This window comes from Zea mays, chromosome 1 (genome assembly GCF_902167145.1).
Source record: "Zea mays cultivar B73 chromosome 1, Zm-B73-REFERENCE-NAM-5.0, whole genome shotgun sequence".
Lineage (NCBI taxonomy): Eukaryota > Viridiplantae > Streptophyta > Magnoliopsida > Poales > Poaceae > Zea > Zea mays.
Genome location: NC_050096.1, coordinates 277,352,245 through 277,375,509, shown reverse-complemented (window position 1 = coordinate 277,375,509; position 23,265 = coordinate 277,352,245). Strand labels below are relative to the sequence as shown.

General features: G+C 43.4%; 1 protein-coding gene and 1 pseudogene across 1 annotated transcript; one reads left to right on the top strand and one right to left on the bottom strand.

Annotated features, from left to right (window-relative positions):
* On the bottom strand, positions 1-21,872 carry LOC103645590 (FIP1[V]-like protein). Its single transcript, XM_020546910.3, has 9 exons — positions 21,003-21,872; positions 18,692-18,924; positions 16,903-17,032; positions 16,747-16,815; positions 16,518-16,661; positions 15,933-16,034; positions 13,757-14,031; positions 6,542-8,159; positions 1-1,373 (listed from the first exon to the last, which is right to left on the bottom strand). Exons 1-9 carry the CDS (start codon positions 21,699-21,701, stop codon positions 828-830), a joined length of 3,816 nt encoding a protein of 1,271 aa, XP_020402499.1. The 5' UTR covers positions 21,702-21,872; the 3' UTR covers positions 1-827.
* LOC111590801 (uncharacterized) lies at positions 1,928-2,136 on the top strand (annotated as a pseudogene).
* Positions 21,873-23,265: the final 1,393 nt, after the last annotated feature.

Genomic DNA, 23,265 nt, shown 5'->3' with positions numbered 1-23,265 from the left:
TAATCTGAAATGCTAAATTTCAATAAATTTAGATAATGCCATTCAAAACTCTATGGTTAGCAAAATTCTACACGAACCAGTTACATACACCGCAAACCTACAACAAGCAAACAATCATGTTATTTCTACCTAACACTCTCTACAGGTACATATATATGTATTGCTCGACCCAAAAAGTGCACCGTGGAGCTCTACACACTAGTCTTAGACACCTTACTCCGGTAGATCATGCACGACATTTATACGTTTATCAGAATGTACATGACTAACATAGTATTAAGCATACAAATTTGTGATTATGTCAGTTCTGAAATCTCTAGCCCCTGGTTTCTATCACCTATTGGTGGTTCCTAAAACAGCATCATCATCACGTGCCAAACATTCAACCATCACATCTTGCAAGTATCTCCCACCAACACAAGATTGTTACAAGACCCGGTGCTTCAGGCCACCAGAACTTCAAACAAAAGAACCTTGCAGCAGGGGCACTCCAGCTTCATCAAAATGTAGTTCATGCCGAACCCAGATATTCAACTGGGAAACTCCGAGGCCACTGCTTCCCATAACAGCCTCGGAACTTACCCGGAGTACAGTGGCTCCTGTGCCACATTGAGGTCACCAGAATCATAGTGGGAAAATGGATGGGGTTTTAGTACAGTATCCAGTTCCCAGCCACACAAAAAAAAACTAAGTTTACAGGTACATGTGTATGCTAGACAGTAAAACCATACATCAATTCAACTTTCAACTGTACGAGGAAAAACGTGGCAAAGCGCAAGCATCTGCCATGAAATCTGCTGAAAAGTGGAAACGTTATGCTAGTTCAACTAACTCCCAGTCCATCTCCGCTTCCGAGCTGGCCGCTCAGGCTTCACTTCCATATCAGCAGCAGTAGATTCATTTTGGGGAGGCTGCACTTCGGTATCCACCTTTTTGCTTTGAGGCGTATCCTTCTCGCCAGGCATGGGAAGTTTGAAACGCTCACTTCGTCTCTTGAGCCTCTCAACTGTGTCTAGATGTCGGTCACTCTTATCAGATGTTTGCCCAGTATCAACATTGCTATTGATGTCTGAATTGCCAACTGCAGCAGAAACTTCAGATTTACCCACCTCATCGGCTTCAACATCAGCTTTGATGGTCGGAAATGTCTCTGTATTATCATCATCGATATTACTATATTCTATCTCTTTGTGGCTTGTCCATCGCTCCAATTTAGAGCGTCCCTTTCTAGAATCCTCGTGATTTTCATCATCTGAGGCGTCTTCTTCCACTTGATTCACCAATGAATTATCTGGCTGAGGATTCTGGCTCTTCTTGGATAATGTTGCATGGCCTCTACTGCTATCTTGTTCATTCACTTCTTTTGTTTCAACCTATTATATACAGAGTTATTGTAACTGTTAAGGGGCAAATATGACCAAAACAGCACTCTCCAAAAGTATCAAAATAAAAAATACTACATTCTAAATTATAAGTCGTTTTAGCTTTTCTAGGTATATAGCTTTTGCTATGCGTCTAGATAAGCGCTTTGTTTAGACACATCTCTTCTCTATCTCTACTACTATAAAGCCGCTTTGTTTAGACACATCTCTTCTCTATCTCTACTACTATAAAGCACCGGCGGCGTCCCTTTTGCAAAAAAAAAATCTTTATACTTTTTTTCTGATTTAACCCGCGGGTCAAAATGTGTCATGTGTCACGTGCGAAGCGCGTAGGTCTGTTCCTCTCACCCACTTATCGTCTACCAGTGGGCCGTTATCTATGGGCCGTGAAAAAACACCTAAGCCCAACACGATAGGAAGTTGTACGTAGCGTAGTGCTCCCACATAGTATCAGCTCGCTACTTGAAAGAGGTCGAGCGACCGAACGAGCTATAAAAGAGCGATCATATGAGCTATAACAAAGGGATCGGGCTCCTTTTTAACTCATATCTTTATGGTCCTTTTGGCTAAGATAAAGAGTAATATTTGTTCTTATCAGTTTAATCTCTGATATGTGTACCATATGTTCACTTTGATATTAAATTTATTTTTATGTGTGTTTTTGAGGGGGGGGAGGGGGGGTCTACTACACTGGTTTACTAGATCCGTCACAACGCACGAGCATTGAACTACTAGTAAAAATTATGTATCTAGAAAAGTCAAAGTGAATTACAATTTGGAATGAAGGGAGTAATAAATGAACTTCTACACATTAGTCGTGTGCAGATGGTTTTTTATTTAGTAGAGACATAGTTGCTCAGCGCATAAATCCCAAGAATCACGCTCACTGCTGTCCAAGAAAGGACTATTGCACTAGCTAAACCAAAATCAGACCTATGAAGGGAACTTAATATGAATTCTAATCATGTAATATATGTACAATGTACTTAAGAAATCCAGGAATATTTCATAATTATACAACAGATCATAATATAGTCTGTGTTTTTCAGATATGCATTAAACACGTGCATGCTGGCTCAGTTTGCATCTTAGTGTTAGCAGCTCAATTTAAATATTTGTATCATCTTCTGCCTTTGCAACAGATTCAACTGCAATACAAGCAAACATAGGAACAGATAAAGCAAGGCACCACTCAACAGGTTTGTTTAGATTGCCTGATAGAAAAAGCGGTAACTGACATTCCAAAAATATATGAATAAATAATAGAACTCACAGGTTTACTCTGCACATAGTTTTGACGACTCCACAGGGTAAGATCTCCAAACAGCCCCCAAAATAATAGATAATGTGTGCCTTTGTCTCCATTCCCACGAGGTTCATCTAAAATGATTCTGTCTTCTGTCATGTCCAACAACTTCTCCCCTCTGCCAACCATTGATACGCTGTAATTGATGGCCACTTCTAATCAGTGGTGGAGCCAGGAAGTTTAGATAGCCCAGGCAGCATGTCCACCTTCTATTTCTTCCCTAGTGGCATCGCAGCGTTCTTCCCGCGCTCCTGGCGCCTGCTCTACGTCGTCACCTCGCTCCCCTCGCTCGACTTCGCTGTCTTGCCGTTCGGCTCCAAGTCACCGAGGTGGTACCTCTTGCGGCGACGCCCCGACGATGCCTTGCGGGTCATCCGCACCATCGCGACCACCAACGGCAGGGTCGTCCCTGACCCTGAGGTTGTCACGCTCAAGCTCGATGACGAGGTCACAAGGATGGTGGTGGGGGCACGGAGATGGCGTCCATGTCCTCGTGCTCCATTGTCGACGTGTTCCGATCACCGACCACGAGGGTGCACCTCCTGCTCTCCGTGCTCATCAACAACGGAGTCCGGGCACATGCCTAGGCTAGGCTCCGCCACTGTTTCTTTTAGAAGCATGGAAAGGGCAAGCCTGGTGCAGTAGTGGGAGCTATCTCACTGAGTCATCAAGTCACGGGTTCGAAGCAACATCCGCGTTTACGAGGGAAGGCTTGCCTCGATTTATCCCTTCCCCAGACGGCTAGATCTCACTCACGTGGGAACCTTCGGTACTGGCCTACTGGGTCTAACCCCTCAGAAGCCAGGAACGCTGAACAATACAGTGTTCCTCGACCTGAACAAGGAATAGGAACAGTGTGGGACATCGCCCCAGTCTTTGTCTTGACAGCCATAAGGACATTGTCATGCATCCGACGTCAACCCCATCGTCGCATAGCTGCCACTGGGATGTCATCTTGCGCCACATCAAGCGCATTCATGTGGCGTGGCCACATGACCGCATGGGTGTTGTGGTTGTGGGCGCTCGACATTCCTCGTCTGGCTCCAATGCTCCAACCTCCCGCCTCTATTCCGGCAGATATGCCAGCAAGATCCTTGGACCTCGGTCACTCGACGTCAGTGGCCATAGCCGGCTTACGTGCTCCATGTTGGCGATGTTGAAGGATTCAACGACAGCACATGGGCACGGGGCCTTGGCAATGGCAAAGCCATGGAGGGCTTCAATGACAACACGAGGTCGCGAGCACCCAGGAGCCACGATCCAAGTATTTGACAGGGAAGGCTTGCCTCAGTTTATCTCTTCCCCATACCTCGCTAATGTAGGAGCCTCTGTCCTTCCGTCCTTCGGCACTAGGTCTACCCTTTTTTATACAAATTCCATAGTAAAAGAGCAGGAAAAAGTTCACAATGCACCAAAGCTATCTCATGAAGCCTAATGACGTTTTTAATGACAATAGTCTCCAATGGTGTAAGTCCTACAAAGTAGTAGAAATTGCATAAACTAGAGAATCTACTAATCTGATGCGTAAAAGAACATAAGATAGGCGGTCTATTGGGCTAGTTCATGTGTAGAAGAGTTAAGTTGTGACTGCAAGCCAGCCACAAAAATAAGTGTTTCAATAAAAGGCCGCCAATAGGTTGGCATTCCAAAAAAATATGTTTCATCATACCTTACTCAAGATGCATCAGTATACTGATTACAAAATGCAATTACAAGAGACACAGAGCCCAGATGACAGCCTAACAGGTGCTATTTACACTTATGAGTTATGACTGATTAGTAGCTTGTTTTGCAGCAGTACGGCTGGTTGACAATATCAGCATTCCGTACATGGTGCGAGTGATTGATGTGATTCATAAGTACACAGCTTAATTTGCCACAGTAAAATATAGCGCCTTTATGTGAGGTACCATACAGAGGCAGATGAGATCTTAGTGAAATGGAAGCATATGCATATTCAAGGTCAAAATGTAAAACACAAGCAAGCCCATGAACTGGCCTGCCTTGGTGAGCATATGCATGTCTGAATACTGTAATAGCTGCTACTAGACCTCAAACTAGTGCATATATTATATAAATTTGCTCTCAATGACCTTGCGGGATGGAACCCTAAAAAAGCTAGTCTTTAGAGTTATACATTTCAATGGAGTATTGTACAAAGTACTTGCTTTAGGTGAGCTTACCCGGTTGCAAATTAATGTATTTATCACTACTTGGGTGCCCGCCCATGCTGTTATGATAGTAACCTGGACCCTATGCTAGAACCAATACATATTAAGGTGAGCTTATTTTAAGTGGAGTCTTCAAGTTCAAGGTAAAATAATGAATGATGCATACAATGCATCAGGTCACCACATACCTACCACTATTGGCAGTGTTTCTTGCTTGTAATTAATTCAATATAAAAGGTTACCATGTCAAGCATAGGCAGCACACTACAAGTGTCACTATTTTGTTGTTAAAGCTAAAAAGATATATATTGGGTTGGGATGTGTTGCAGTGTGAGGTCACTGTAGTACTAATACAAGTTATACACCATATCTGAGTACTCAATTCGTTAAGTGCATTTACAAGAAAATAGGATCCTAACATATCGAGATATTTAGCCTCCTTTTACCACAAAAAAAATGCAAACAGTTGAAACTATGACCTGATAACTGAAAAGACACCAACATATCAGCACTCACATATGTTGTAAACAGTCATCGTGAAGCACTGTATATACAAACTTCCCATGTGCATTATATATTTATATATATATATATATATATATATATATATATATATATATATATATATATATATATATATATATATATAGAACAGTGCTACTCGCATGGTTATTAAAGCGGTAAAACGTTAAAACGTTATGAACCAACTTTTTAACATTTAAACGAACGTTGAAACGTCTTTTCAGATTTGACATAGAAGTTCAAATATAAAATAAGTTCATACATAAGTTGAGTACTTGAGTTCACAAACCAAATAGCATAAAAAGAAACAGATCAAGTTCAACAACACAAGTTCAACCACACAATGCCTCACTATTTGTTGCCATTGAAATTCACTGTGAGCAAATAGAGATTGATTCACTATAAGCAAAATCAACAAATAGGGCCTAAAACAATGGGCGCTGGCTGCTGGTCTTGCGGTCGCCGGTCGGCCGGCGGTGGCGCAGGCGCGCAGCGGTCTGCTGTGGGCCTGTCCGCCTGTGGGAGGAGGGAGGAGAGGGAGCCGAGGTCAGTGGAGGGCAGCGGCGTACCTGTGGGGCGATCGGCCAGCGGCCGGCTGAGGAGTGCTCCGCGCTGGAGAGGAAGCCTCCACGGGTACGCGCTGGCTCGACCTAAACCCTAAAGGCCCAGGAAAGGCCCACAGATGGGTAGAACGTCCATAGAACGCGTAAAACGCCCTAAAACGTGTTTAGGACGCTTAAACGACGTTTAAACGTCCAAAACGGACGTTCTACACCAGTTTTCTAAAACGATCGGATGTTCCAGCTCCTAATCACGTTTTCTCGCTTAAATGACGCTTAAACGTCGTTTAAGCGACGTTTTAATAACAATGGCTACTCGTCACCTTAGGTAATGATCATCCACCCTGAAATGACTTACGAAGATCATGAATAACTTGAATTTCACAAGTTATTCATGATCTTTGTAAGTCATTTCAGAGTGGGTGATCATCACCCTAGGTGACGAATATATATAGACACTAGACACACACTTAACCGACCATACAAAGCAAAAAAAATCCAATTTATCTATTATTTTTATATTCCCGTGAAATAGGTGCACAACGACCTGAATTTATAATGCCTGTGCGTTTAGGAGCCACTTTCCAAATAATTTCATACCTTCCCACTGTGATGGCTTTCATGGTCTTCACGTCGCCTTTTGCTTGATCTGTGGAGATCATGCTCACCAAGCTCAGAACCTCTGCCCTTCCTTGTGCTCTCCCTATGCCTATCTCTACCTGCATGGCGAGCATCAGAACTGCCAGATAGACGATTATTGTTTTGTTTTTCTTGCCTGGAGTTCCTCTCACTGTTTAAACTGTCATCACGTGGATGTACATCAGAACGCCCTTTATTCTGCATGTTGTTTTCTTCCACACCCTGACCTCTCCTCGAAGATTCATTTTGCCTTGTACGTTCTCGAGTGTCTTTGCTTAATACAGAAGATCTTGGTTCACCCTTCTTCCTACCACCACTGACCAACTTATCATCCATCATCCGACTACCCCGACCAGTTCCTCTTCCTTCTTCCTTCGGAAGGGTTAACACATTTTCATGCTTGGGCCTCTGTCTATTGTCCCTTTCTCTTTGTCTCCAGTTGTCATCCTTTTGTTTGGCATGATAACGGTCATCAACCTTCCCCTGCAGTCTACCACTATCATCTCGTCTTTTTTGATCAATTTCATCGCCCCTCTCTTTTTTTCTTCTGTTATTATCATCTCTTGCTCTATGACCATGTGCCATGACCATGTCTTCATTTTCAGGCTTCAACCTCCGCAAGTTCTCATCGTCCTTATTTCTCTTGATATGAGAATCGTCCAAACTTTCACGGCGATTCAAAACCACATCACCACGCTCTCTTTGCCGAGATCCCCTCCACTCGCCATCATCCAAACGCTTCCGTGAAAGATCTTCATCTCTATCATTCCTATCAATGGGCCTCATCTTATTTCTATGCCTTGCACCACCTTCAACATTGTACTCCAGCCTCAAATCTTCTTCTTTAGCTCGTCGGCTGTGAACACCATCATCTCTCCTTGGCAAAATTTCTGTCTCTCTTACCTTATCATAACTCCTACCCCGCATGTCAACACGATCTCTGTTTACATAAGATTGGTGGATATCTTCCCTGCCTCTGGAGGGTAAATGTGATCTTTCCAAATCTGATTTTACATCTCGTGAGTACTCATCTTTCCGGCGAAGATTGTGTTCTTCTGCGTCATGATGCCTTCTTGCATTATTTACTCTCCTTGATTGCCTATCTTGAAGAACCTCTTCACCCAATTCAAGGCGTTTCTGCTGATCTTTGCTGCTTCCAGACATCCCTTTACTATTTTCATTAGTTCTCAATTCAACAGGTTCACTGCCATTGTGTCCAGTAGGTTGCTCAACCCCAGCTATATGTTTCTGCTTTTTATCAGAGTGAACCAGGTCATCATCCTCATTTGCATCACTAGGCATGTTGGGGTCTAAAGTAGCATCATCACCATCCACTTCAACACTACCAACCAATGTGGCATCATCATCATCACCACCACCACCATCAAAATGATCTTCTGTACTCAGTTTATCTGTCGTGTTATCATTAGCAGCAAGTGATCCTTCTGAATCGCCCTCAACAAGGTTCTCATTCCGGGAATCATGGCGTCTCTCTGAAGATATTTGATGAGGTATTATGTCGTTAGAGCTTTCAATTTCCCGAATAGAATTCTGACTCAGTGAACTTCCTTTCAATGACCTTAGGAAAAATATTTGGGCAAGTGTTAGAAATACAACTCCAACGAAAATGAAAGGATGAAGGCACCAATACTAAGAGATACTAAAACAAATGGAGCAATCAAAACATAAGAAAAAATACAGAAGGAAACAGAGACATCTCCCTCCCTCCCTTTGAAAATAAACATTAGAAAACATATATACAACAATAACAAAACCTTTTAGTTCAAAGCAAGTTGGGGTACAACAGAGTTAAAACCCCACAAAAGCCATAAATCAAGGTTCAGACACATTGATAGTTGTTTTCTATTCGTTCTAAATCTTTGGGTATATTCTATCCTTTTAAGTCTCCTGTTGCCTCTTCCCATGTAAACTTCGTCCATTCCCTGCCTCTTTCCATTACTATTGCGCCATGAGATCCCACTACTCGTAGCCTATCACGTACATCATCGTTTCAAACTCGATCCCTTCGTGTATGACCACAGATTCAAGCAACATATGCACTTCTGTAACACTTATCAGCTGAACATGACGTCATTTCTAGGCCAACATTATGCACCATTAGTCGTTGCCCGTGCATTGCCACAGCTTCTATATATATCATATGAGTAGACTTTGTTTTGATAAAATAATAAGACACAAAAAATGTGTGTTCTTCGGACAAAACTCTAAAGTCCTGATTGGAAAGCTGAAGCAACATTGTTTTGTTTATGCTTCTCTGGAAAGAACAATTGCACGATTGAGGTCCAGGATTAAGTACCTAAAAGAGGGGGATGCAAATTCTAAATTCTTTCATATGCAGGCTCGTTTCAGGAAGAAAAGAAATTTCATTTCATATCTAGAAGATGAAGGAAGAGTGGTCTCTAACCATGAGGATATGCAGGAGGTGCTAGATGGATTTTTTTCCGGTCTTTTGGGTGCTGATTTTCAGAGGCAAAGCACTATTAATTTGTCGAGTTGTCACAGAGAGGCCGTGGATCTCAGTGATCTTGAGTGCCCCTTCTCAGAGAAAGAAGTGTTAGACACAATTGCGTGCCTTCCGTCTGATAAGGCTCCTGGGCCTGATGGGTTTACAGGGAGGTTCTATAAATCTTGTTGGAGTATCATTAAGGTGGATCTGCTGGCGGCTCTGTCTATCATACACCAGGGCAATGTTCAGAGATTGGGACAACTGAATTCCTCCTACATTATTTTGATTCCTAAAAAGATGGATGCTTCGTCGGCTGGTGATTTCAGGCCAATTAGCCTAATTCATAGTGTTGCTAAATTGGTCACAAAATTACTCGCTAATCGTTTGGGCCCTCGTCTGCATGAATTGGTAGAATCTAATCAAAGTGCTTTTATCAGAGGTAGATCGATTCATGATAATTTTATGTTGGTCCAACAATCGATTAAATCCCTTCACAAGAGAAAGGTTGACAGCCTGTTTCTGAAGCTTGACATTTCCAAGGCCTTTGACTCGGTATCGTGGGCTTTCCTTCTTGAAGTTTTATCTCACCTGGGTTTCGGTCCTATTTGGCGCAATTTGATTTCAAATCTGCTGGCTTCAGCTTCTACGCAAGTGTTATTAAATGGGTCTCCTGGAATCCATATAAAGCATCGGAGAGGTCTTCGTCAGGGAGACCCTCTCTCCCCTATGCTGTTTGTGCTGATCATGGACGTGCTTAGCAGTCTATTTAGGGCTGCTGAATGTAGGGGATTGCTGCATAGTTTGGAAAGGGCAGGAGTCCGTAATAGGCTTTCTATCTATGTTGATGATGTGGTCCTGTTTGTTAAACCTATTGAGGAAGATCTGAAATGTGTTAGATTAATTCTGAATTGTTTTGGGTCAGCCTCTGGATTGGTTACCAATATGAATAAGAGTTATGCTATTCCTATCAGATGTGAGGAGCATGTGGTTCAAGAGGGCTGCAATGTGCTGAGGTGCAGTTTGGCCTCATTTCCTTGCTCTTACTTGGGGCTGCCAATCTCAGACAGGAAGCTGAAGCGAAATGATCTTAAGATGTGGATAGATAAAATTGCAGACAGACTCCCTAACTGGAAGGCTCGTTTATTGAACCTGGCCGGAAGGACAACTTTGGTGCGGTTTGTCTTATCAGCCATCCCAATTTATCTCCTTATTGCCATTAAAATTCCCAAATGGGTTATTAAATCAATTGACAAGATTCGAAGAGGGTTTCTTTGGAAAGGGCGAAAGGAGGTGAATGGTGGAAGTTGTATTGTTCCCTGGGAAAGTGTGACAAGGCCACTAAGTTTAGGGGGTCTTGGTGTTCCTAATTTGCAATTGATGAGTTGGGCACTGCAGGCTAAGTGGCTCTGGCTAGAGAAGACTGATCCAACTCGGCCGTGGCTTGGTTTGAGTATCCCTGTGCAGCAGCAAGTTAGACAATTTTTTAATGCTTCGGTGATCTCTGTTGTTGGGAATGGGACCAATACTTTTTTCTGGTCAGACAGATGGCTGAATGGGCAGAGGATACAGGATTTTGCACCTGAAGTTGTTAATATGGTGAGCAGCAAGCCATTTAGTTTGAGAACTGTTGCTCAGGCGTTGCATAATTGGCAATGGGTTCGCGATATCACGAATCCTTTATCTTTGATTGGTCTACATCAGTATTTGCAGCTGTGGGATGCTTTAAGTGGAGTGGTGCTTAATCAGGAGGACAGACATGTGTGGGTGCACTCGAGCTCTGGTGTTTTCTCTTCCAAATCTTGTTATTCGGCGTTGTTTATGGGAGCTATTACTTTCCAGCCATGGAAATGGGTGTGGAAGTCGTGGGCACCCCCCAAATGCAAATTTTTTGTTTGGCTGGCGATAAGGAATAAATGTTGGATTGCGGATGGACTTCAGAGGAAAGGATTACCTCACCCGGTGGTCTGTCCACTATGTGATCAAGAGCAGGAAACTATCTTGTGCTCTTGCAGTTTCGCTAGACAATTTTGGCATGTTATATTTTCAGCTTTGAGGATGGGTCATCTTACGCCTACTAGGGAGGCGGGCTCTTTTGTGGATTGGTGGGGCAAGGTGCATAGGAGGGTCCCCAAACATATCAGAAAAGGTTTCCATAGTCTCATTATCCTGGGGGCCTGGTGTTTATGGCTGCATCGCAATAAGGCGGTATTTGATGGTGTCAACCCGTCATTAAGCACCATTCAGAGGCTTTTCTTGGATGAGGTGGAGTGCTGGTGTTTGGCTGGTGCGAAGCAGCTCGAGAGTCTTGGGCTTCTGGCTGCTTTTGCTAGGGGGGCTAGGGCTTTTCCTAGTGCATGAGGCTGCACTGTTTTATTTTCTATTTATTTTTGCCTGTTATGGCTTTGTACTTTGGTCCATTTCGGACCTTTCTCTCTTTCAATATAATGATGTGCAGTTCTCCTGCGTGTTCGAGAAAAAAAAATGTGTGTTCTATTGGTTAGGTGGGTGTAAACGTGGAGCCAACAACCAAGGTTCAAACCCTCATTTGTGCACAATTTTACTTTATTTTTGCATTAAGCGGGAAGGGTGACGCGGGACGACAGTTGATATTAGTGCTTTATATAGTAGAAGATACAACATAACAGGTCTAATCACCGTCCTATAAAACTTGTCTTCTACCTTCTGTGGTACCCTCTTGTCACATAAAATGCTAGATGTTTGGTGCCACTTTATCTGTCATGTTTTGATTCTATGGCTAACATCTTCATCAATATCCTCGTCTTTCCGTAGCATTAATGCTAAATACTAAAAGGTATCCTTTCTAGGATACTTGACCTTCCAAACCAACATCTCCTTAGTAGTGCTGATGTTGCATATCATATATTCGGTTTTAGTTCTATTAAGTCTGAAACCTTTGGACTCTAGAGTCTCCAGACACAATTCTAGTTTTCTATTTACTCCTACCAACTTTCATCAACTAGCACTACATCGTCTGCAAAAAATATACACCAAAAGATGTCCCCTTGTATGCCCTTTGTGACCTCATCCATCACCCAAGCAAAAAGGTAAAAATTCAAAAAACAGCATAGACCTTTCCCATTTTTCTTTCAATATTTTCCTTAAAGAACATCAACTATTTAGTGTTTACTTTTCACTAATTTCATAATATCACTATTTTCCCACTTTTCATTACTTATAGAAGGCCATAAACCCATAACATCTAACAACATCAATAACAAAGCCTTTTATCCCAAAGCAAGTTGGGGTAGGCTAGAGTTAGAACACAAAATCAAGGTTCAAGCACATAGATAATTGTTTTCCATGCATTTCTATTCAAGACTAAATCTTTGGGTACACCCCATCCTTTCAAGTCTCCTTTTACTACTTATTCCCATGTCAACTTCAGTCTTCCTCTTTCTCTCTTCTCATTGCTATCGCGCCTTAGGATCCCACTATGGTCTGGCGCTTCTAGAGGTCTCCGTTAAATATGTCCAATCCATCTCAACTGATATTGGACAAGCTTTTCTTTTGTCCATACCATCTAACAAAAGAACATATTGTCTCAACAGAAAAGGTTTGTACCGTTTGTTCATAAATTTATTATGCTTATGGAGAAGAAAAATTGTAGTGTAGATTCTTGTGGAACAGCATATGTGCTATGTTCTATTCCATGTATGACTGAAAATCGGGAGATTTTACCACTGTGTTGTCTATATGTAATACTGGACAATTTGTGATGTAGGGTAACATTAGAGGGAGGTGGATGGCATAAAGCATAGTTGCTGGGTGGATGTGGCCCTGAAGGCCTGAACCTCAATGGCGTGACAGCAGGGCCATGCTCAGTTCATCACACCCTCGAGGCAGGAACAGAGTAGGAATGGAGGTAAATCTTTGCCTACAGCATCCATAGGTTTATATAGGGCTCTAATGACATCTCCCAATCGATCTCCCAAAGTTTGTAAGAGCACCTCTAAGAGTCTTTCTAAAACTCACTCTCTAAATCATCATTTGGAGAGCCATTTGCATAAAAGTCGCATTCTATATCTTTCCACTCGTCAACAGTTTTTCTATATTTTGTGCGCACTCTAGAGAGCCATTCTCACTCTCTATTTTTAGCTAGCGAAAAATCCAGAATAGGAATGGTCATATTTAGATAACAATTAGAAAAGCTGTTGTAGGGTATTTTTCTATCAAAATTTATATTCCTAACATTTAGGAAAGGAATGGAGAATTAGAGAGTCTCTTAGAGTTTCTGTAACAGGCTAATCAATCCTAGTAAACCGAACTCCTAAAGCCAAACCAACAGGCTAAACATTCAATTCAACTAACTAAATCTGCAAATAGGCCTGGTTTAATCCTTGCGCTGTGCCATGTATGTGTCTTCAACTTGAACCGCCACATGATATAGATCATTAGTTTTTTTCAGGTCCAAATTTTAGTTGCCCAAATCAGTTTGTTCTTTTGGCTTCAGATGTTTCATCTGTAGCCATCACCACTGTCCTACCCCAATAACTTTGACCGCAGCATCACTCTAAATAGAGCAGCAATGTTACAACAGGCAAAACACCCACGTAGAGTGAGGGCCTATGAGTAAGATTAACAGTATGTGCAACAACCTCATCAAGAAAATAACATAGATATAGTCATAAAAACATGAACCATATTATGTGATGTCCTATGTGCACATTTCAACAGTACGGCATACATACCTTGCTTCACGAGGAGAACCTCTTGTCTTGTAGCTGGGAGGGGAGGGAGCATTGACATCCGTGGATAACATATCACATTCAGGTGAAACAGGTGGCTGTCTCTTATGTTCTGTCTTTATCACCAAATTTGAGTTATGACCAGAATTATTAATCTTATCTGTTGGATATGGCTTACCCTCCTCAACATCATGGACTCCTTTATAACCTCTTTGAGAATCTTTTTCAGTTTGGTCCACTGTCTCATCATCCATTGAATCACGGCCCTGGCACACAATCTAAAAAGCAAGAAAATGTTAATAGCGCCTAATGATTAATGTAGGATGGAGTGATTGCATATATTGCGTGGGATATATTGCATTGAGCCTCTAGGATGAATATATAGGAGTACATGGCTTGGGCAAGTAGCCCATCCTAGAGATAAGGTTATCTCAGGATTACAATCAATCCTAAACTAATCATATCCGAAGTTGCCTAATATACTCTAACATCCCCCCGCAGTCGTAGCGGTAGCAACATGAACGAATAGACTGAAGAACAATGGAGATGTGAAAGGGCCTCTAGCCAAGTTGGTTAGGTGGTCTGAGTAGCACTCCTCAGGTCCTGGGTTCGACTCCCCGTAGGAGCGAATTTCGGGTTGTGGTTAAAAAAATCCCCTCGCCTGTCCCACGCCAAAGCACAGGTCTAAGGCCTGGTCGCGGTCGTTTCTCACATGGGCTACGATGCCACTATGTATGGGTGGGGCAGGGATTTGGGGGGTTTCTAGACCTGCATGAGAATGTCTTCTTAATATAATGTCCAGGGGATGTCTTACTCTTACCCCCCGCAAGTCGAGTTTTTTTAAGAACAATGGAGATATCCCCCTGCAATCGGAACGTCAGTGCGAATGCTTCGACTAGAGTAGCCTATGCAGATGATAGCCCCTTAGTGTCAAAGTAACCGAGATGAGATGGACGTGATCGAAGACGTGGAGGAGGGCGTTGATTCGAAGCGTCAACGAAGGCGTGCAAGTGCACAAAATCAGCAGCTTCTTGCCAGGCATGTTCAGCAAGACGGTGATCCGGCTAGATGGCGATGGAGATGGTGCAGCTAAAGAGCGCAACTCGTATTCCTTCAGCAACATTGGTGGCAGTGTCCGCGAGCTTGCGGCGAAGAGCGTGGATCGAGGGCCAGTGTGACGAGAACCGGTAACACGAGTGGCGCCACCGCCTAAATAAGGCGGCGACACCGGTGGTGGTGGCTTGAACACGAGCGTTGGCACTGCAGCAAGGAGGCATAGCGATAACCTCGTATTAAGAGTGTCAACGGCGATGCGCCGACGAATGCCAGGGCGACCCAAATCGATCTTAGATAAAAAAAACAGCAACAGACAGACGAACCTCCAGGTACAATCTCGGGTGCACCTAGCTAGCCCCCTCCCACCTCATGTCCTTATCTCTTCCCGTCGGTGGACATAGAGAAAAGGGGAGAGGAGGAAGGGGAACGAAGGGGCGAGGCTCGCCCGCACGACAGAGCTCAATGGGGTGGCGTGCAATCCGAGTGGCACCTCTACTCCAGACGCGCGGTAACCCAACGACCCACATAAGTCCCCCTCCCAACCGCGACCTCACGCTTTAACAACAGCGGCACTGAGGGAGGAGGGTGAGTAAGCCTGACGACGGTGCGTAGGAGAGGACCGGCGGTGTCCCCATGGCGGTGTGGGGCCCGACGAGGACGACAAGCGACGCTACCATGGAACGGCCACGGGATGTAGGCCCCTTTGCTGCTTCTTGACCACTACGGGCGCGGCAAATCAAAAGGATCGGTCGTGTGTCCTACGAGGGTGCTGCCCTCGGCGGAGATCAATCTCCCCAAGGGCGGCACGAGAGCAGTGAAAGGCGAAGGCCTAGAGTTTGAACTTAGACTCGTGATACTATGTAGGATGGAGAGATTGTGTATAATGCATGGGATATATTGCATTGAGCCTCTAGGGTGAATATATAGGAGTACATGGCTTGGAGGGCAAGTAGTCTATCCTAGAGATAAGGAAGGTTATCCCGGGATTACAATCAATCCTAAACTAACCATATCTGGAGTTGCCTAATATACTCTAACAATTAACTAACATGCAATCAAAATAACACGACTTGTTTCCACGCAGAACAGATAAAACATGGAACAGATCATGGAAACATTTTACCTCAATAACAGAATATGATTCACGCATTCGATGTGAGCGTGAATCAATAGATGGAAACCGGTCTGTGTAATTAGTTTCAACTTGTATAGGTCTCCCTGTCATCTGAAAAGCAAACTCACATCACTACATGTAACTATGTTGGCACAGAATAATGAAAATTGAAGAAAAATAAACAGCATGTGTGACCAAAGCTACAAGAAAAATACTCAAAGGATCAAACATTAACACCCACGCGTGGCCAAGCCTCCAAGGGATGAAAAGGCTACGGAATCTGTATTGGTTTTATAGGATCAAGCCCACGTGCTGGTATTAGTTAAACAGAAAAAACAACAAATAGATAGATGGTTGTTAATGGTATAAATTTGTGTTTGCTCTGTTGCTAATAACCACAAAAGAACTATTGACAGATTGTCTGGAACACCAATATGCGGCATACAGACAACATGATAAGTCAATAAACGTGAGTGATGGTCTATCTTACACCCATAAGCCAATAATGTGAGAAACCATACCACAACAAAAAAAATATTCAAAAGTAAACATGAATCGGATGTGAAATTCTAGAGATGGAGAAAAGCTCAATACCACTGGTGTCCGCACGTTTGCCGGACCTCTTCCTTGGGCACTAAAATCTGTATGGCCGTTATCCATTTTATTGCGATTGTCAGCAGAGATGTCTGGATGACCAGTCACAGCAGCTAGCTCTGGTGGCAAATCTGGGTCATAATCCTGGATGCAGATCAAATATATTATCATTGCTACAGGTAGAGTAGGATACTGTTGTCCATAATGGGAATATTGGATTATAATAAACCTGTTCTGAGCGGCCACTTTCATACACCCGTATTCTAGATTGCATTGTGGATTCTAGTCGAAGTTGGTCCTGGCAATAAAAGAATTATCGTTTAATTTATTAGGCATATAAAGTAAACAAACTATATGCAGTACTAAATGTAAGAAATGGACTCACCAGCTGCTTGCAAAAATCTTTCCACTTCTCTTCATCAAGGCCAAAGTTAAAAAAGTCTGAAATATCAGCACCAGGGTATTTCCACGGTTTATCCTCAAATGTGGTTTCCACATCAATATCAAATATTGTCCTAGTTCAAATAATAATCAGTCTTTACTATAAATTAATAATGAATGAGCACAAACTAAAATCATCCATAATCCAAAAAAAATATTTAGACGAAGAAAATGGTGAAAGAGTCTAAACTAGGATTGTTCTCTGATTGCAAATGAAAGAACATCATAGATGCCCATAACTCTTAATCTCATACTAGACCAGAAAATGAGGCATGCGCATCCAGTACAGTGCTATTTGTGATTCTACATGCTTTAGAGTTTAGAATCTAAAGTGCATTTATAATCCAGCAAGCACATCCCCATCATACGGTGCTCAGTGGTAAGAATGTTTAATAGTTTTATTTAGCATCCATATCCATGCATGATTTCTTAAATACACAGTATTCAAACTATAGATGTTTCTTATTTACACAGGAACTGGGTAAGTATGATGTGTGCATCTCTCTTTTTCTATAATTTTGTGTGGTAAAAATTCTGTTTGACCAAGGTTGGAAACTTCTACAATAAAATCTCTCTTCTGAGTTAAATAAAATCAATGTTCATGGCCATAGGATACGTTGTGAGATACAGGTTGATAAAGGGATAAATATTAGTGTGTGGAACAGATATTGCACTCTGTCCTGAATTTACATGATAGGATATGAAAATCAAAATCTACGGTCATAAGAAATGCAAATCATTCAACAACAACAAAGCCTTTTAGTCCCAAGCAAGTTGGGGTAGGCAAGAGTTGAAACCCAACAGAAACCACACGTCAATGTTCAGGCACATAGATAGCTATTTTCCATGCGCTCCTATTCAAAGCTAAATCTTTGGTTATACTCCATCCCTTCAAGTCTCCTTTTATTGCCGCTTCTCATTTCAACTTCAGACTTCCCCTACCTCTCTTCTCATTGCTATCGTGCCTCTCTTCGCTTCATGTATTCTTGCCACGTGTGCTATTGTTCCAAAAAAACACAAATTCATGCATCTGTCTCATTTATCCAAATTGTCATTTGAGTAGATCTGGTAGATCACGGACAAAAAGATACATCATTTGCTCCATCCCGCGTGAAAATATAAATTTTTCGGTCATTTCTCGTTGGACAAACCATTTCTATAATTCTACTCCCTCTAAACCAAATTGAGATTGTTTGAATTTTTTAGGAAAACAGCTTTCCGAAAAACAACTTACAATTTTGAACAGATTACAAGTTTTCCCAGCATAAGAAACATTGTTCATGTGTGATGGCTTTCAAATAAGTGAACAACAACCATTACGTTTGATGAACAAATTAATCAAATTCAAAAACATCACTCTCGACCCAAAATAGTTCCAGCTTGTCACCCTCCATCTTAATGAAAAATAATCCTTATATAAAGCTCAAAACAATCCTTATACAAACTAATGACACTCTTCAGGGGTTCTTTGACATATATGAACAGCCACTGCTACATACTATCGTACAATATGGCAGGCACCGTAAGTGTATATGATAATCATAATGATTGTAATGTAGTCATTACTAACTGCATACGCTCTATGCTAGTCTGCACAGGGCGCACATTGCAGCTCATAGAAGGCTTGGTTTCAACAGCAATAAGACATTAGCAAGCATAAAACAACTGAAAGTAAATGGTATGCTGTACTCCAAACTCTGAAGTATATTAATTGCTGGTAGTAGTTAACTTACTTGTGAGGAGGAAGTGTGAAATCTAGTCCGCCACCAAAACCGCGCCCTGAACCACCCCATGGAGCGGTTCCATAACCTGAATGAAAACTTTTATTCATGCCTCGACCAGCAGCAGGCCTCCAGTCACCTCTACCACGACCAGAGAAAGGGCCTGAAGGTCCAGCAGGGCGGAACTGACCAGGACCACCAGGTACCCCACCTGCTGAAGCAACAGGAGCGCCAGGGCGTACATACTGCAACAAGAATAAATAATCAACAATTTGGAGCAGGCCAAAAAGTACAGCAAAGAAAATGGAGCTCGATATGATTATGAGTAGTCATGCAATAATCCATACGAAAGAAAGTTCCAAGAATAAAACGCTGGCGACAGATTAGTCATCTCAGCTCCTTGGAACAAAAGGCTACACCAACTTGCTTTGTGGATCTCCTTGTTTCATCTCTAGCCCACCCCGACCTTCTTGGGAAATGTGGCTTGTTGTCGTTGTCACTTTTGTGTTAGTTACAGGTAGTTTTAAATAATTTAGCTAATTAGCTCTACTTGCATGTATATGGGCATATATACAACCTCCCTTGACTGACCAGGTCATCGCCAGTTCTAAGTAAGCAGGGCCATATTTTCGTCGCTAGCTGGGAAAAAAGAACATATCAATTAGCAGCAAATTGTCAATTTGCTTTTGAGAACACTCACAAACCAACCCAGCTATCAAATTCTATACCGACCATCATGGAGACTAACTTGAGCACATATAGCATTATAACTCAGTATATACAGCCAAACAGCTATTTTCTCGGGACACTGCGGAAGCTTTAGACTGATGGCAACTTAGGGTCTATTTGGTTCAGCTTATATTCCTAAAAACCTGGTTCTAACTGTAAAGAAGCTGCTGCAAGCTAACGGCTGTGAGAAAACTAAAAGTTGTTTGGTTGAAACAATTGTCAACTGTAGATGCTATAAGGGCATAATGGCTTGGCAATATGGCAGAAGGGGCACGCCACCCTAGCCACTCAGATGAGCCCATTCGACAACATTGCCATCAGCGGTAAGGAGGCAGTACGCCAATGCCACAGGGGGGCCTACGCCTGGAGTGCTAGGCCCCAGCATTGTGGTTGTAGTCACGCCCAGTCCAACGCATGCACAGCGCCCTACATGAGCAGCGTGTATGACGATGGCAACAGCTAAAGCGATAGGTGTTGCATCAACGTCTTCCATGAGGATTGAGCCTCGCAGTAACCAAACATCAAAGTGGGGCTAGAGAGATGCTGAAGGGGCCAAGATCAGATGCAGACAAACAACATGGGTATTGGGCAATGAACAATGTTAAAGGGTCAACAGGGAAGAGATGCAATGGTTTAGGAACAGCTAAACCATGTCATCAACCACTGAAGTCGGGCGGGAGGCAGTGGCAACTTTAGCCACCGCTAGGAGGTGTCGTTGAGTGGGAGTCAGGCGACGAGTCGGGTGGAGCCTCCGAATAGAAAATAAAATGATTTGATCCGATAAACAGTGCCAATTGGATAATATTTTGGAAATTTTGGACAACAGGAATCTAGAAAATCTAGGATAGAAAGATATTTTGGATTGAACTAGAGGACTACATTTTCAAGAATCTATCCAAATGATGTACCACTTTGGTTGAGATTTTTCAGATTTTTTACAGTGAATCTCGAGTCAGAAAGCTTAACCAAATAGACCATTCCAAAACCTTAAAAAGCTGAACCAAACGAACCCTTAAAAAGCTGACCAAACGGACCCTTAAGAAGCATTGTAGTGCACTTTGAGCTGGATAATGTCAATTACTATGTGCCCATATCTCTTATTAGACCGCAAAGGATATTAGTGAATTGAACCAGCTGCACACCTCTGTACAGGTGAAATGGTGGCATCAATGCATCATTCTTCAAAACCGGTCAGCTTTGTACTGCAGAATGAAATTCCGTTACTGTCCTGTGAAATCAATCAGCCTCAACATTACCATCGTGAATGCTACTCCAGCATGGAGATAACCCGCTCCAAGGAATGGACGTTTGAAGATGCTATATAGAGGCATCCAATACCAATAGAAAATGCAATGTCATTGAAATTTTCTTCATTTCTTCCTTTCTTCCTTTATAGACCATGTTAATAATGCATTTACAGTTACATCGGGAATGGTCCGCACCGGGTTGTAAAAAGAAACTAAACTTGACAGGAAATTTCCACAAAGTAACACAGTACAACTAAAGGATAGCGAGTCGCAACCGGGTTTACGACGTCTCCCTCTGTAGGGGTGGCCAGAGTGCATCGTACGGCTTCTTGGCCCAAATAACTGACCTTGAACATGGAATGGTGCTGTTGATGGAACCCTTGGCCGCCGCCACTGTACCCGATCCTTCCACCAGGTGCCGCGGCCGTCTTACCAGGATCACCTCCGTCCTTTCGCTCTCCTTCTGCCCCTGCCGCTACTGGGTCCTCTCCCCAATCCTGCTCGTCGATCCCGGTGATGTGTGGTCCGTCGGCGACGATGACGAGGTCCTCACCGTCTTCGTCGTCTCCTTCATCATCCCCGAGCCCCCGGCGTCCATCTGTCTCGTTGAGCACGATCTGGATGTCGTCCTCGCTATCGCTGTCCCATTGGTCGCTCCCGGCCGCACCAGCTGCCGCCGACGACGAGAGCCCAGGGATGGCTGGCCCGGAATCCTCCGCACCACCCCCCATGAGCGGATCGAGATCATTATCAGCGGCGGGCAGCTTCACGGGCGGCGCAGGGTCGCCTTCGTCGTCGTCCTCGTCGGCCCAGTCGCCGGTCGGGTCGACCCCGGGTATGGGGTCGCTCCCTCCTAGGATCCAGTCGTCGTCTTCCTCCACCCCCGCCGCCGCCGCCGCCGCCACAGGGCTAGGATTAGGGTTTGGAGGCGGACGGGGTAGGGTTTCGACTGGAACAGGGTTGGATAACGCGGACGTGGATGTGGGGGGCTGAGTGGGGATGAGGATGTCGGTGTAGAGGTCGCCGAACTCGTCGTCTTCCTCCATCGCGGCGCGGCGGCGGGACCCGGGGAGGTGGAGGATTGTAGGCGGCGGCGGCGGCGGCGGAATAGTGCGAGGAAGAGGAGGCCGAGTCGTGGAGTGTGCGCTACGGAGCTGCTTATTAGGTACTATTCCGAGTTACTAATAGTCAGCTAATAAATCAATTGTTATAGTTAGCTAGATGTTTACACAGCCCCTTTCGCACGGCTATTTGGACGACTCTAGCTCGGATTTATCGTGAAATCCTACTAAACAACCATAAAATCGGCTTCTCATCGAGAACCCGATAATATCGTCGAGAACCCGATAATAGTCGGAGTCGTTTTCTTGTTAGGAGCCAAAGCACCAAAAATATGGTTTCTACCTACGTTTTCCTCATACATTCAAAAAAGAAACACAAGATAAGTTGTTTTGTCAAACAAATTGCAAAACGGCTCTAGCTCCTCCAGAAAAAACTAAGGAGCCAGAGCGAAAACCCTGCCAAAGAGGAGCCTTAAACTTAGCATAACCATTAGCTCTAGTCCTTTAGAGGTCATAAAGAGGACCTTAGGCCCTTGACAAGGATCATTGGGTCGTTTCAGCTCTGGTTTGTTTGCCTCATCCTTGACAGACGCCAAGAGCATCTTCAAGACTTCCCAAACTCGTTGATCTTTTATTAGTACAATGTATTTGCATTACGACATCATATAAACTATTCAACAAATTTTAGTGTATAATGATTACATGGAAACAAACAATACATATATTATCATCGACTTCAATATCTCATAAATTCTTTGCCAACAACCAATAAGTGGTTAGCGTGACCTCGACGACAATGTGGTTCGTGAATGGTCTCATTTGTGTTGTGAGGTTCTTGATGTAGGTAGCTGCGGGAGATAGATATATGTCGGGTCCTTATGAGCGTAGAAACGCCTCATGGGCCGTCTGATGGGCCTCCCGATGGTTTGCCTAGCAAGACATGCCCTCGGGTCGCAACCAGGCCAGATGAGCTCGACCTAGGGAGACGAAGCCCCTGTTTGTTTCGGCTTTTCACAGCTTCTGGCCACCAAAAGCTGCTGCAGACTGCCAAACACTCAGCTTCTCAGCCAGCTTTTATAAAATTTGTTTGGTTAAAAACTATTCAAAATCAACATAAACATATAATCGGTTGAGTCGCCGCAATAGTAGTAATCCGTCACTTTATAGATCCTGAGCCCCATGGACAACTTTATCTTCCTCCGCACGTAATCCTAATGATACTCAGATTCTCTACACAGCCAGATTCTCCCCACAGCTAGATTCTCGGAAAAGCTGGTCAGAAAAAAGCTAAACCAAACAGGCCCGAAGATCGGACAACCGAATTATGTGCAGCAGGAGCGTTGATGTCTCGCGAAGAGGTTGCGCACACCTGAAGGGCTAGATACTCTGCGATAACTCGAATGAAGAGCGACTAATGAGCAAGAATGCATGATGCGTTAAAAGAGGATTCAGGTAGAGTTAGATAGCGATCACGACTTATAAATGGATAACCCTATGGATATCTATATAAGATCGAGGGGATGCCCCTATGATCGCATCTCATCTCATC

Coding starts and splice junctions, on each gene's coding strand:
- LOC103645590 (XM_020546910.3), bottom strand. CDS start 21,701: ATGGAGGAAGACGACGAGTTCGGCGACCTCTACACCGACATCCTCATC. Junction 16,662..16,746: donor AAAGTGGCCGCTCAGAACAG/GTTTATTATAAT, acceptor ATCTGCATCCAG/GATTATGACCCAGATTTGCC. Junction 16,035..16,517: donor CAAACGTGCGGACACCAGTG/GTATTGAGCTTT, acceptor TTTGCTTTTCAG/ATGACAGGGAGACCTATACA.